This window comes from Megalopta genalis, unplaced genomic scaffold, assembly GCF_051020955.1.
Source record: "Megalopta genalis isolate 19385.01 unplaced genomic scaffold, iyMegGena1_principal scaffold0082, whole genome shotgun sequence".
NCBI lineage: Eukaryota > Metazoa > Arthropoda > Insecta > Hymenoptera > Halictidae > Megalopta > Megalopta genalis.
The window spans coordinates 173,239-188,883 of record NW_027476151.1 but is presented as its reverse complement, the minus strand read 5'-3'; the positions used below and the strand labels follow the sequence as shown (position 1 = coordinate 188,883).

At 32.9% G+C, this 15,645-nt stretch overlaps 1 protein-coding gene across 1 annotated transcript; it reads left to right on the top strand.

The window, feature by feature from the left end:
• Positions 1–551: 551 nt before the first annotated feature.
• Positions 552–15,600, top strand: LOC143261997 (uncharacterized). The gene is made up of 3 exons (XM_076528019.1): positions 552–647; positions 1,755–2,447; positions 15,537–15,600. The coding sequence occupies exons 1-3, from the start codon at positions 640–642 to the stop codon at positions 15,598–15,600; spliced, it is 765 nt and encodes a 254-aa protein (XP_076384134.1). The 5' UTR covers positions 552–639.
• The last annotated feature ends 45 nt before the right edge of the window (positions 15,601–15,645 follow it).

Below are 15,645 nucleotides of genomic sequence, written 5' to 3'. Positions count from 1 at the left end.
TCCACTTGGATATCTCCCGCATCACTATACCTGCAGGAAAATTCTTCATACCATCGAATGCCCCCTTTCATGCTAAACAACTTTTGTAGGAACATGTTTTCGATAACTTCACCCTGTAAATATATCCAATAACAAAGGTACTGTAAATAACCAGGCCCTAATTAGTCCCCGTAGGTTCTGCTTTCCCTTGCAAATCATAATTTTCATCAAGGCTCGGTGCGAGCCTGTTTACAATGGTTCCTTCAATTGACTCATTTGCACTAGCTCGGCCTAATCCGCCGCTGTTCTTTTTCTTTTAATTTAACCGAACGAACCGATCCTTGTAAAATCCGTATGACACGACCGGTCATCGCAGGTACATGTGCTTACCTGATAGCCGGCCGCGGTGGCTAATGGTTTTCCACGGGAGACGTTTTCATACCTGGCGCATTTTTTTTCGGGTAGTATCCTTTTGTCATTGTTCGTCTTTGCTGATTAGGACGTTCTGTCCTTTAGCAAGGACAGTATAAATAGCCTGCCGATGTCAACGGAAACACTCATTCTGTGATCAGTGCAGCAGTGATCAGTGCGAAGACCTCGGCGAATTTTCTCAGTTAATTTTCCCAGTGAAGTATAGTGAGAATTTCTTAGTGAACTAAAATGGAATGGTACGTACATTTTTGCTATATTCTTCCGCGAACATTCTTCAGTCACTTGTTTTGACTAATGTTTTCCGTGTGTCGGGTATAAGAAAGACAATTTATTTTTACGAATTTAAATATTTATAAATAAAATATATTTTTCATCGAGATATGAGTCAACCTCTATTTTGGCCGGATACGGAGAATTCTCCCTAATTGACGCTCGGATAGTGCACGAAGATGGACAAGTCGGGAAGAGGAGATACGATTATTCAAATTTGTAAATTGAAATCTTGAAAATTAGAAAATTTAAATACTAGATAATTTAAAAAATGTACATTTATATATATAGAAATCGGAGAACTTAAAAATCGTGAATTTGTAAATCAAAGAATTTAGAAATTAAAATGATAAGATTTAGAAAATTTGGGAAGCAGATGATTTAAAAATTTGTAAATTTAAGAGTCGGAAATCTTAAAAAGCGTAAATGCAGAAATCAAACAATTCAGAAATCGAAACGGTAAGAACTAGAACATTTAGAAACCAGTTGATAACAATTAAAATTTCAGAAAACTGAAAAATCGTGAATTTATAAATCAAAGAATTTAGAAATTGAAATCTTAAAAATTTGATCATATAGAAATCAGCTGACTTCGAAATTGTAAATTTATAAATCAGAGAATTTAAAAACCGTCAATTTGATTTGAATTGGAATTGGAATCTTAAAAATCAGAAACTACAGAAACCAGATAATTTCGAAATTATGAATTTAGAAGTATGCGCATTGAAACATCGTGCCATTCGAAACGGATGGATCGAGAAATTGCAAGTTTTTCGGAACGGAAAAATGTGTTTAATCCTGGCGTATAGATATTTCCAATCTATTCGCTTATAAAAACGAGTCGTCTACAAAGTTGTCGATTCACCGATAACTATAAAAACGAGCCGCGAGGCTCGAGTAATCGTGTCTCCTCTTCCCAGATTGTCCATTTCTGTGCGTAATCCGAGCGTCAGTTAGGGAGACATTACTGTATCTCCAAACGTTTCTGGAAACTTGATTCGATTAAAGCTTCCGTCGTTTAATATACCGTTTAATATTACGTGCATACTAATTAATTGTTTCTTTTCGTTCAGTTCCAGAACTAATACTGAATCCTGCATTGAGTGGGGCTCCATAGAAGGTGGAGAAATCGAGTTCGAGTCTCTGACGGAGGATACTTTGGAGGGAGCATTACAAGTAATAAGGAAAAGCTTTTTCCCCAACGAGAGCATCTGCAAAGCCGTAAATCTGATATCGGCGCCTTGTAGCGTCAGAGCGCTCGAGGAGCTCTGTGTGGAAATTGCTAAAGACGGTGTCAGCATTGTTGCAGTCGACGTCAAGACTGGGGAAGTTGTTGGTGTTGTTCTCAATAAAATTAAGATATTGAGAGATCATCCGATGCCGAGAGATCCTGTAACTAACCCGCGACGTCCGTGTGGGCGCCCACCGTTTCGTCGACATCGCCCGGTCCTCTGGCGACCTTGCCAAAAGAGTTGGCTTGAAAGATTCAAGGATAATTGCGTACATCACCGGGCCAGGGGCTACGTAGATTTTCTGATTGCTATACACAGCAAGATAAATTTATTCAAATATTATAATATTGATTGTATTATGGAGTTGATGTTCCTGGCTACGCTGCCGGAGATGCAGCAGCGAAAAATTGGCGAGGGCTTAGTGTCCGTGTCCGTGGAGGTTGCCAATGCGCTGAATAATGGACAGCAAGTGAAAGTACCGATATCTGACACTGGAATTAATAGCGTGATCCATAATTTTCTGAGCATACCGAAGTTAGTGACTGCAATCATGACTTCCAATTACGCGCAGATCATCGCGAGGAGGTGCCGCTTAAAGGTCTTGGAAAGGATTAATTACAGGGGCTTTCGTTATAGTGACGTATCGTTCCGCAAGAGAATAGGGAAGGAGCATCGTGACTTCACTGTTGTAGCCAAGAAAATAAAGAACTAATCGACGGTTCAGAAGATATCGCAATGTCAAGAAAATTATATTTTATTTAGTATTTGCTTGTATTTAACAGGATTTCTATAATTTCGACCGAAATTGTCAATTATTATCTTCGAAATTATCATCTTTGAAATTATTAATTCTGAAATTATCATTTTCGAAATTGTTATCTTCAAAATTGTTATCTTCGACATTGATATCTTCGAAATCATTATCTTCGAAATTACTATCTTCGAAATTATTACCTTCGAAATTATCCCAGAAATTATTCTAGAAATTATTATTTTTGAAATTGTTATCCTAGAAATTACTATCTTTGTAATTGTTATTCTAGAAAGTGTTGTCTCCGAAATTGTTGTCTTTGGAAATATAATTCTCGAAATTATTATCTTTGAAATTATTATCCTTGAAATTATTGTCATTAAAATTATCATCGAAATGATTGAAATAACACCAATTGGCTAAAATATATTCGCTATGCAATCTCGTCGATGTAACACTTATCAATGAAAAGTGTAGAAACAAAACAATGAAATTTATACTTTTCTGCCAGGTTTCTCGTCGTTTCAGCCACTTCATGAAGGAACGGAGATCAGGCACTCGCGATCGGGCACTAATACTAAATAATCCAAACGGCGCGAAAGCGAAGATTTCACCCTTTGAAATGTATCTAAGAACACCATTCTACAGTTTTTTTTGTTAACAAAGTTACGGTATTTTGAATTTCAGAATTTCATTCGGAAGAGAATCCAAGGTGCTATACGATGGCAAACAAAAATCATAGATCAATACTTTCGGGCTCATTCGAAAGGGGAGACTTCGTTCGTTAAAATAATTGTGATTGCGTTTGCCAAACAATTTTTTGAACCACTCAGATCTATGCGAATATGAGAAATCGACAGGACGGAACCATTTTTATTTACAGTGCAGGGTATTAACGAAATAAAATTTATAAAACAGGAGAATTAAGATGCTACGAAACTGGGAAATTGGACTTCTAAAATGAGTAGAAAAACACCACCCTACGATATTTTTTAACGAAGTTATGGTATTCTGAATTTCGAAAAATGTTCGCCTAGAATTCCACGACCTCAGAAATCACATTAATCTTGTATACTTTTTTTCAAAACTGCTATAAATTTGCAACAAAGTATCGCAGATCAACGTTCTTGGATTCGTTGGAAAGGGAATACTTCGTTCCACAGAATCACGGTGATTTCATACGCCGGAGAAACGTTTCGAACTTATCAGAAGCACGCGAATTTGAAAAATGACCAACAAAGTTTCATTTTCGCTTATCGCTCGAGTTCCATCGAACCATTTTTCGTTTCGTGCGATTTATGGTGTAGTGCCGGCCGTGCGTAGAGCCAAAAATATTCGCGCTGAGTCGGAAATGTGATTATCATGTTCGCGCGACCTTTACGAAGGCGGCTGGCCACCCCCGGCCGCCGAAATTCAATTGGTCCAGCAAGTTTCGGTTGATCCAGCGAATCAGAATTTGGTGAAATATCGTTGGCGCACTTGTAACAATGACACGGAGTCACTACAGCTTCAGATGATCGCGATTAGGGCAAATTTCGCAGGAGTTAAACGATTACGCTGATTCTGGCTCGTGAGCACGCGTCGCGACGGATAATTTACGATTTTTCGATGATTTTTATGTCGAAATTATGAATGTCGGACAATTTTATTTCATAATTTTAATTGCTCCTGAACAAAAAATTTTCATCCCCTTTTTATTTTCTGCACGGTGAAACTGCCCCTTTAACAACGACATCCTGATGTTATCCCATTTTCTTGTATATTTTGCAAATTTATCAGGTATTAAAATAATGCGTATAATAAAATTTGAACTTTTTATCCCCTTTACCTATTTTCTTTTAGAGCGGAACAGCCCCTTTTTAATTGCGATATGTAGATGTTACCCTATTTTTGTATATGTTATCAAAATTCTCATGACATTAAAAAGCTGTTTATAACATAAATTAAATTTTTCATGCCTTCCTTACTTTCTTCAGGGTGAAACTACCGCCTTAATAACGATATCTAGATATTACCTATCTCCATGTTTATTTCTAAAATTTTACCGTATATTAATAAAATATTTGCAGTGAAAATTAAATGTTTCATCCCTTTTTATTTTTCGTAGTACGAAACTACCCCCTGAATGAATGTGGTATCTTGTAGATGTTTCCCTCTCTGCATAATTATTTCTACAATTTTATTGGATATTAAGAAATTACTTCCAGCGAAAATTAGATTTTGCACCCCTTTTTATTTTCTTTGAGATAGAACTTCCATATTTTTAAAATTGCACCAGATATTAAAAAAATTTAAGATAAAAACTTAAAGATATTAAAAATTTGAATTTCTTTCCTTCGTTTATATTTTTAAGGGTAAAACTATCCCCTCCTTGCTCGAATGATATATATTCGATATGTACTAAATATTCAAAAATATGTTACAATAAAAATTGAATATGTTGTCATTTAAAACAATGCAGTCATATAATGTAACAAATATAAATTTTCTGTCTCGTGTAGAATTTATTAACGACAGAGTATGCTAATCAACATGACAATGAAAGAAATCGTATTTCAAGGGGTTAATTACGTCGGAGAATCTGTAAAATTTTTTCTCCGAGGAATTTATAAATAGCCCGAGGCTATACGAATATTAAAAACTTTATAATGAAGGGATCGGAATAGTTGAATTTTGTGGAAGGGTAATTATTCCTCAGACGAAGTTTGGTTGTTGACAAGAACAGCGATTCTTCGAACGAAATTTAAAATAAAAATTGAAATATCATAAGAATTTTATATTGTTCAACATTGTTGATAATCATATTTTATCAATTTATAATGGTAAATAATATAAATTATAACAATAGTAAGTTCTAGCCAGACCACATAGCTTATGTTAATTTTATAGCAATTACAATTTGAACGACACCAGTTAATGTTAGATTAATACGAATTTTAATTTCAGCAATGCTAATGCGAAAATTTACAGCAATTTGAATTTCGATGATATTAAATGATATGTTATTAAGGAATTTCAATAAAAGCAAAATGTCGAAGAATTTTCAGAGTTGTTGTATACTGTTGATAATCAAATTTCATCAATTTATATTGTCAATTGATTGTACAAAAAATTAAAATATACACGCGAATATTTACGCTAATTTCACGCACTATATTCTCGACATATGTAAATAACAATCTCAATCGCCTCTCACTTCTCAATCATCAGCCGATCATTGAATACATTGATTTTCACTTCTCTCGCATCATTCGATTCCGCAGTTATATCAATTATACAATTTTAATAAAAATAATCCCGAAAATATTATATAACTAATTAAAAATTGTTTCAATTATTGTTTTCATTCGTGATACACTAAATACGTAGCTTTCTCGTTATTAAATAAATGAATTTCCTTGTATATCAATTATGGAATTTATATACATCCATATTTCGGTTTCGTGAAATACTAAATAGAATTGATTCTCATATTATACAATAATTGAATTTTCGAACGTGATAATTATGGCATGGAACTCTTCGGAATTATAGCTGTGTTTGATTATTGAAGCACATTAGCGAGCCGAGAGATGACCAAGCAATATTAATTATGATTTCGAAAGTTTTCTTTTCGAAAGAAAATTACTGCTATATTTTTAGACACAATTTTTTTAACTTTATATTTATGTATATATGTACAAGAAAACTTTAATTCTGAAGATTTCTACTTAATTACCAATGAAATAATTATCAATTATGAATGATTTGAAAATTAAATAAACATTGAGACAATCTTTAACAAAAATGTACGTGTACATATCCATTTATTACTAATGATTTTATTCTCCACGATCTTCATGAAACTTCTTTGAAAATAGGTTTTAATAATTATTTCATATAAGTTCGTAACTAAAATAAATATTATAATTAAAATAAATATATTTATTTATGGAAAATGTTTTCTGTTCTTGATTTTCACGTAACTTCAACCAATGTAATATTTAATTATCATTACACATAAATTCAATTTAAATGAATGTTGAAATAATCGTAAGAATAATACGCGGTTGTATTTGTTTATAGAAGGTGATTTTCTCTCGTTAATTTTCATCGAACTGCAGAGGAAATAATAATAATAATAATAATTATTATGAACAAATTTCATTAAAATAGTTCCCAATTATTAAAAGGAGAATACGTTCGATAATGAATTTCTCCTGACGAATTGCACAGAGATTATTACAACAACAAATGTATATTTTATATAGACATGTAAAATCAGTGGCCTAATCGAAGCTTATCAAACATTCACGAAACCAGTACGAAATAATCCTTGCGCTGATAGCTGGCTCATTATCAATCCATCAAATCCATAATCCCCTATGCAACAAATACGACGTGAACTCGAAAGTCGATCATTCTCTTTCTCGTCGATCAATACCGTTGAGAGTTTCGCAAAATTTTCCGCGAAAATCTCGCATCAAACATAATTCCGCTATTCGAGTTTAGTTAAATGTGAATTCGAGCCGAATGATTTCGCACGATCCATCAAATGATAAATGTCGTCGACTGTAGAAATACTATACATTAAAAAATCACAGCAGAAGCTCAATGATTGTAAGAATCGTTGTAATACATGGCAGAATTCCGATACATGCAAAATACAATTAAGAAGAAAATGATAGAAATATTAGAAACTTGACGAAATACAATAATCAAATATAAAGATAGTAAAATGTAGAAACTATATAAATTCAGTAATCAAATGTAGATATATTCAAATATGGATACTATTTATTATATATTACTATATATATTATATTTATTATATTATTATATTATAATATAGATTATTAATATACAACAAATATAAAATTTACTGAATTTTTGAATTCATGTAGCTTCTACATTTTAGTATTTTTATATTTGGCTATATGTATAAACAATATAAATAGAGTACACGTAATAAATAAAGAAATATTAAAAATATAAAAACTGCACGAATGTAATAATCAAATATAGAAATACTAAAGCCATAGAAACCACTAAAATGCAACTGGCGAATATAGAAACACTAAAATATAGAAACTACGTAAATGGAATAGTCAAATACACAAGAACTAAAAATTTAAAAATTATGAAAGATGCAAAATAGGGGAAAACTATAAAAAAAGACCGGTGTAAGTTGTGATTACGAAAAATATAGAGTCTACAGAAAATGCAATAGTCAAATATACAAGTACTAGAAATTTAAAAATTGTAAGATATGTAAACTGGGGGAAAACTATAAAAAATACCCGCTGTAAATCGTGGTAGTACTAATATAAATGACAAATAAAATTAATAACTAATTACCAATGATCAAATATAGAAATACCAAAAATTTTAGAAAGTGTAGAAGATATAAAATAGGCGGGGAATATAACAAACAATATTATAAATGATAAAATTTTCGTTATCATCATTTTACACTTTTAAACATTACACGAAGCAAAATTGTGTAACTTAACAAAAAAAAAATTATTGTGTGTGTATTATACTATTTTCTATATTTAATATACATATAATTGGGTTGATGGTTTTAATCAATCATCTTCTCCTAATAGCATGTAATTACAGTCGCATTACAATATTCATCATACTCCAATCACAATCACAAATGGCGAGTTCTAATTACATTACAGCCAATATCGTATAATATTATATGTACATAGTCACCTTGTCACCGTCCACTCACCACAAACCACATCCAGTCTCTCACGAAATCAATATTAGCTTATAAGAAATTTATATTTCGACAACAGGAAACAATAATACCTCTCATCATATTAGTTTATGTCAATTTAACAGCAATTTGAATTTTAACGACACTAATTAATGTTAGGATAATATGAATTTTAAGTTCGAGAATATAATATTTTAATATATATAATAACATATATAATAATAATTTAATAATATTTTTTGTAGAGAACTTCAACTCTCATGATATTAAATAATATTTTTTGTTCAGGTATTAAAGCTCCAATAATATTGAACGGAATTATAATAACATCGATACGAATTTTATATTAAATTTATGGGATATATGATGCTCAATGTTATATTTTCATATGATATTGTTTAAAATTGTCTCATATTGTTCTTTTTAACAATGTTTGTTATATGACGTACAATGATTATTTATTGATATCACATTTATGAGGAATTTAGATATCAATAATTACTATCGCATAAATAACGATAACTAGATTGTTGCATCATTAAAATATTTGAATAATACAACGAGGAACTCAAATTTCCATGATTTTAAATAATGTTTAATTTATTAGGAATTCCAGGATCAATAACATTATACACAATGTAATCGTACTAAACCATTCTTATTAGGTTAATGCATAATTTAATACGGTAATAATGTATTAAATGCTGCAGCAATAAAAAAATATAAAAAATGTAAATTTGATAATATTATTAATTATATATATTTTATATATAAATATATATATATAATTAATAAAATATTATTAAATTAACATTTTTTATATTTTATAATATATAATTATAATTATGTATATATATATATATATATATATATAATTATACTATATAATTATACTATATAATATACAATATAATAATTTAGTATAATATACAGTATAATATATATATGGTATATAAATATATATATATATATATATATATATATATATATATATATATATATATTATACTGTATATTATACTAAATTATTATATCGTGTATTATATAGTATAATTAAATACATTTATACTGTATATCATACTAAAAACTGTACATTATATATAATATAATGTAATACATTAAATACTATTTCTAGTATTTTACATAATTGCCAAAAGCTGAGTAATTAAATTATGTTACGTTCGCTATCAGCATAGTTATATTTATTGTATTTATTGCATTAAATACATTGTATCATCTTACGCGACATGATGAAAATGCCGCCAAAGTGAAGGCATCAATTCTCTAAATATCATGCTATGTGCTATAATTTTAAATAATTATATTCAGAACATTAATATGACGTTCTTTATGCTGCGGGCGAACGTGTTAAGCAATGATCCAAACGCCACGGGTTGAAATGACCTCGACGGTCCATAAACCAAAAATAATATTCTTCGTAATTGATCGCATTTTTTAATTCGAATCTTAACCGTTAGAAGCGATACGCAATTTCAATGCGTTCCTTTTAACGCTGCCAAAAACCTGTTCCCAGTCACGTCCCACCAAAATTGATATTCCCCGCCGTCGCCACAAATTTCCAATAAACTCGCCGCACCAACAGCGCCGCCGAAACCGAAGAAGGAAAACTCGATCGACACTCGCGTGTTTCCCGGTAACGAATCGTCGCTTTCGCCACTCCAACCACGAGTGCAAACACTACGTGGCTGCATCACCGACACCTTTAGGTGCTGGATCGGGGTGGGGTGGGGGGTCGTCGTTGGTGTTCGCTAAAGGTTGCCTCTGTGTTGTAAATAAACGGCGCGACCCGATCGTACTGAAGATAGAAGCCAATCATCCAGCAGGATTTCTGGTTTCCTTTAGTTCCGTCCCCCTCCACCGCTTTCTTCCGTACCTTATGGAGCATAGCAGTACTATCCCCCCCCCAAAAAAAAATTTGCCGGAAAACGATATTCGGAGTACGTATAGACTAACGGTCGTAAGACGTTGCCCGCGACCATCGAAACCGTCTTCCGACGGTTAATCCGATACATGGAGTTGCGAAATTTCAGCGACACGGTTGTTTTTATGTTTCTGGTCTCCTGACTTCTGCGAACGGCGGATTACGATCGCCGGATATCCATCTCGGTGGACGTAGAATAAAGCAGACCCGATTTTCTGAAGCTTCGCAGATTGTGGTATTCGGAAATAAAAGAATTTCGTAGCTTGCTTTCAAGAGCCTTTTAGAGTGTAACGTACGGAGAATCTTCCCACGAATTTTTTATATTCCCTCCTGAAGGCATACGCCAGGCTGGCGCCAGCCAGCCGGGGATTCATTTGTATATCGCGAGTCGAGTACCTCCGAGAGAGTACGACGACGAACATTTCTGGAGTCGGACCACATAGGATCATCCCCACTACCATTTTTCCACAGAAAAACTGACTATATAAAGGGCCCAAACGCGACCGGGAATTGGGCTAGTTTCGAGTCATTCGTCGACGCGGAAACATTAGTAACATCGAGTTTCAATTCTTCTTCCGCGAAAACTTACTTACAGTTGTAAAACCCAACGCGTAATAATTTAGTTTTTACCAGTTTTCTTTGGTTTCAAGTTTAATCATTTCCACCTCCTGTTTCAAACCAGTAGTTGGTATAACCCACCAAGATATATCTTAACCGCTCGAGGTATATCTTTATTTCTTTTCTAACCCTAATATCAATTTCTCCAAACACCTTATCCTAATTTTAAAGGTAGCTACCCGTGTCGAAATAAACATCGGCTGGTCTACGCACCTCATCCAAAAATTCCAATTACATGCAACCTCCGGCCACCCAAACTGCCTGGCCCTCGGCTCGTAACAAGAGCATGATAAGACGAGTAGTATTGTAGTCATTTAATCCTGAGATAGTAGCGTCTGAAAGCAGAGGAACTTAAATATTTTTGATAAATTATTTTCGTTTAATTTTAAATAGAATCGTACGTGTTTTGATGAAGGGCGAAGAAACGAATCCAACAAGTATAATGATTGAATACTTTCGATTGTTTAACCTCGATATGTTTGCGTTTGAAAGTTGATTACTTAATGTTTCGGACACGATATTGTTACAAGAATTATATCTCTTTTTTAATGTTTATGATAATATTGTTACGGCGACTTGTCCAAATCAAGTGGCTGTAATGTGAAACAGCCCTGTTGTGAACACCTCCTTAAAGAATAATAGAAGAGAGGGGTTGCCACGGAGGTGTGTTATCAACGGACAATCGAAGAGTCGGGATCGGACCGTCGAGCGGTCCAAAGATCTCAAACATAATTGAATTGAGTTGTATTATAGTTTATGTACTTTATTGTAAATAAAATGCCGCGACGCGAAAGAAATGCAGTAATTCGCAACAATATTATTGAATCAATTGTTTTCTCATATAATAAAGCACTCCTTAAAGTAAGTAGAAACATAAATTTTGTTTATTTATTGCACATGTCCTTTTGTATAATAAGCGATAAACAAGATAGTGACGAAATTTAACGTCACAAAAATAATCGGACAGTCCGTAGGTATAGGTGAACTAGTTTTTATCGATGGTATTATGGATAAAATGAAATATTTGGACATTTTTTAAAGAAAATTTAATTACAAGTGTTATAAATATGGGTGTACGTACAGTTTTAAGTTTTATTAGGACAGTGATCCTAAACACAAGGTCAGAATTGTACAGGAATATTTGTTAAACAATTGTCCAAAAGTACTGCATCCTTCTCCTCAATCGCCTGATTTAAATCCAATTAAAAATTTATGGGATCAACTGGACCACAAAATTCGTACAATACTTACAAAGACAACAACAAAGATAAAACAACGTTTGTTAGACGAATGGAAACGAATTTCGTCGGATTATTTAAATAAAGTCATCTGTAACATGCCCAAGCGATTACATGAAGTAATAAAACAAAAGGGTCAACCGACAAAATATTAATATTATGATAACGTGATTAAAAAGATTTTCATTTTATATAAAATTAATGTAATTCATTCACTGTCCGAATATTTTTGTGACGTTAAATTTCCTCACAATCTTGTTCATCGCTTATTATACAAAAGAACATGTGCAATAAATAAACAAAATTTATGTTTCTACTTACTTTGTATGAGAAAACAATTGATTCAATAATACTATCATAAACAATAAAAAGGAGCAATTGTTCTTGTATCAATATCGTGTCCGAATATTAATGCGAGTCACTGTATATATTCATTATACTCGTTGCATTTGTCTTTCGATGCTCTACAAGAATATCGGTAACAATATACAGAGTGTTGTATAAAAGTGTGCTGGAAACAGGAGTAGTCCTCAGGAGTAGTATCTTTTTTTCAGATACAAATATCAAGCGGATTACGAAAAAAAAACGAAAAAATGGACGTCGGATCTGTTGTACATACGAAAACCACACAATGGAGCGATAGAAAAAGACATATCCGTAGTTAACAATACATATGTAACAATAATTTAAACAATATTTATAATTGATTATGTTTTTCTTATTACATTGTCTATAATCATATTGTTCATAACTGATAATATTCTTTATTACTACTTTAGACAATATATTTGTACTACGTGACCTATAATATTATTTAAAAAAAATTGGTTAAGTAAACATTTTTATCACAATTAAATACAAAAATTACTTAACACGAAGATCGTCGTATGAAATTTTATATTCCAATCATATAATTGTAGTCAAAAATCGTAGGCAAATATTGTAGCTAAAATAGAAAAATATTGACATCCACAAAAAATAAGTACTTGGTCAATGAAAATATATAAAGTAAAATGTACAACTAAAATGTTTAGAATAAAATGTTCAAACAAACTGTTCGATAAACATGCTTAAAATAAAATGTTCAACTAAAATGTGTAAAATAAAGTATTCACAACCAATATGTTTAAAATGAAGTGTTCAAAATAAAATGTTCAACTAAAATTAACATCTACGAAAAATAAGTTCGAAACAATGCTTGTGTACGTCGATAGCGTCTGGTGTCGCATTTCGTATCGACAGCGCATTCAAATTCAGGAAACCTCGAAAACATGAAAACACCGATTTTCATAAAAGTCGCACGAAGTTGTGGATTGTGGCCAACTCTTTGAGCGAAAAGTGCGACGTGTGGCGTCGGGTGTCATCTGTCGAAAGAACGTGCAAACGTCGGAATACAAAAATTCTCCCCTCCACACTCTCGCCGATCCCATCGCACACTCTAACCGCCATTTCTGGCGCGGCTCCTATCGGGTCCCTTATTTCGTCGACGAAAAAATGGGGAGGTGGGTGAACTGGAAGAATGCAGTCTCAAGCCTCCGCGACCTAACCCAGTGAAATGAATTGGAGGATCGTGCCCCGACCGTGAAAATCGACGCCAGAAAAATATTTTCCTGGCCTTCGTGCTCCGGGCAACGAACGATGCCGATCTTTTGCGTAAGCCGCTTTCAGATATCTCGCAGAGTCGCTGAGATCGCTCGGTCCCCGAAAAATTCCGTTGGAAAAGTCGTTCGCCCATCGATAGCAAAGATTTCTCGCAGACGGAAGTGGTCACGATTTTTTTTCTTGCGGATTTTAGGGTCGAAGGTTTAGGTTAGGTGGACGGGTTTTTATGGAGCTTGGTGGATGGCGTATGAAATGGAGGGTTCGGGGTGTAGTGAAAAAAAAAGATTGCAAATTGAATTGATATTTTATATTGCTAGTAATAATAAAATTTTTTATTTCATTAAAAAATCATTCAAATAATTCAACAAATTATTTATTTATTATTGCAAATGATAAAAAAATATTTATTATGCAAATAAAATGTTATTTTTCATTTGGGTTTTAGAGAGGGACGAAAAGATTTAGAATACTATTTGCGCTGATATACATATGTATACTTAGTGAATAAATTTAGGATAATGTAAATTAAAGGGTTGGAACTTGAGTTCCAATATATCAATTACTAAAGAATTGAATTTGTATTACAAAGTTTCAATTATTTAAATCTCAAAATTTTAATTTTTTTAATTTTAATTTAAATATTAAGTTACACTTCTGCTTATGTCTACATGCTCCTATGTATTCAATAAATAGATTTTGGCTAGATTTTCTTTCTAATGTAAATTAAGGGTTGTTGACCAAGGTGATAATTACTGAAGGGGTGAATTCGGAGTGCATAGTTAATATTTAAAATAATTTCGAAATATTGATGAGTATTGATTTATTTTTGTCAATAGATTTAAGCTAGAACTCCATTTCCTTATAAATTTAAAGGTCCAGGGTTAATGACTGACGTGTATTAGTTACTGCTGAAGTAAATTTGGGGTGTAAGGTGAGTATTTTAAATTACTGTGAAATATTCACGAATGCTGATTTCAGTCAATAAAGGTCCGGCTTCCCTTTTCGATGTGAATGGAATGGTCGAGGGTTAATGACCGATTGATCGTGGGCAAAGTGAACATTTACAATCATTCCGGAATATTTCTGCATGCCGACGTATTTTTATAAAATCGACTTAGACCAGGTTTGCTAATACATTTCTATTAAATACGTTAAATAAATTTAAGTTAGCTTTCCTTTATTTTCTGAATCAGGGCGCCGAGGCTTGATGATAAAGATATCAACTATTGAAAGGGTGATTTTGAGGTGCAAAATTGACAGTTAAGATTATTCTAAGACACTCCCTGCGCTCTGATAATATTTTCTTGTCTACACGTATTCTGTAAGCAAGGGTTCGAGGTTCCCCTCTTGTACACAAGTTACCCAAAGGGGTGAGTTTGGGGTGCAAAGTTGGCAGTTTGTATTATTTTGGAAAGTTTGTTGATACTAATATTATTTATGTCATGTAAATTTCGGCTGGGTTCTCCTCTTTTTAATGTAAATCAGCTGGTTGCGGGGCGGTGTTGTACATCTAATTTACAGTAGGGACGAATTTTGGGGTGGAAAATTCACATAATTTTCGGAAGCTCGCAGATACTTACATATCTTTATTATGTAAGTTCATGTTGTACTTCCCTTTTAATATAAATCGGGGGATTGAGGGTTGAAGCTTCAAATGTTGATTGCCGAAAGGGTGAATTAGGGGTAGAAAGACTACGGTCTAAACTATTCCAAGATATTTCTTCGTTCTTAGAAAAATTAATTGACTAAATGTGTCGTAAATTAGCTTCCCAATATGCGTGCAAGGGTTGAGTGCGGTATGTTTAAGGCATCAGTTACTAGAAGGGTGAATTTAGGGTGCGAGGGTTTACGTAGTTTCCGAGGAGGTTGTAGAC

What these genes read in the sequence shown, in the direction of transcription:
- LOC143261997 (XM_076528019.1), top strand. An exon ending in AATTTTCTGAGCATACCGAA is followed by an intron (nt 2,448 to 15,536) that starts GTTAGTGACTGC and finishes GTCGTAAATTAG; the next exon opens with CTTCCCAATATGCGTGCAAG.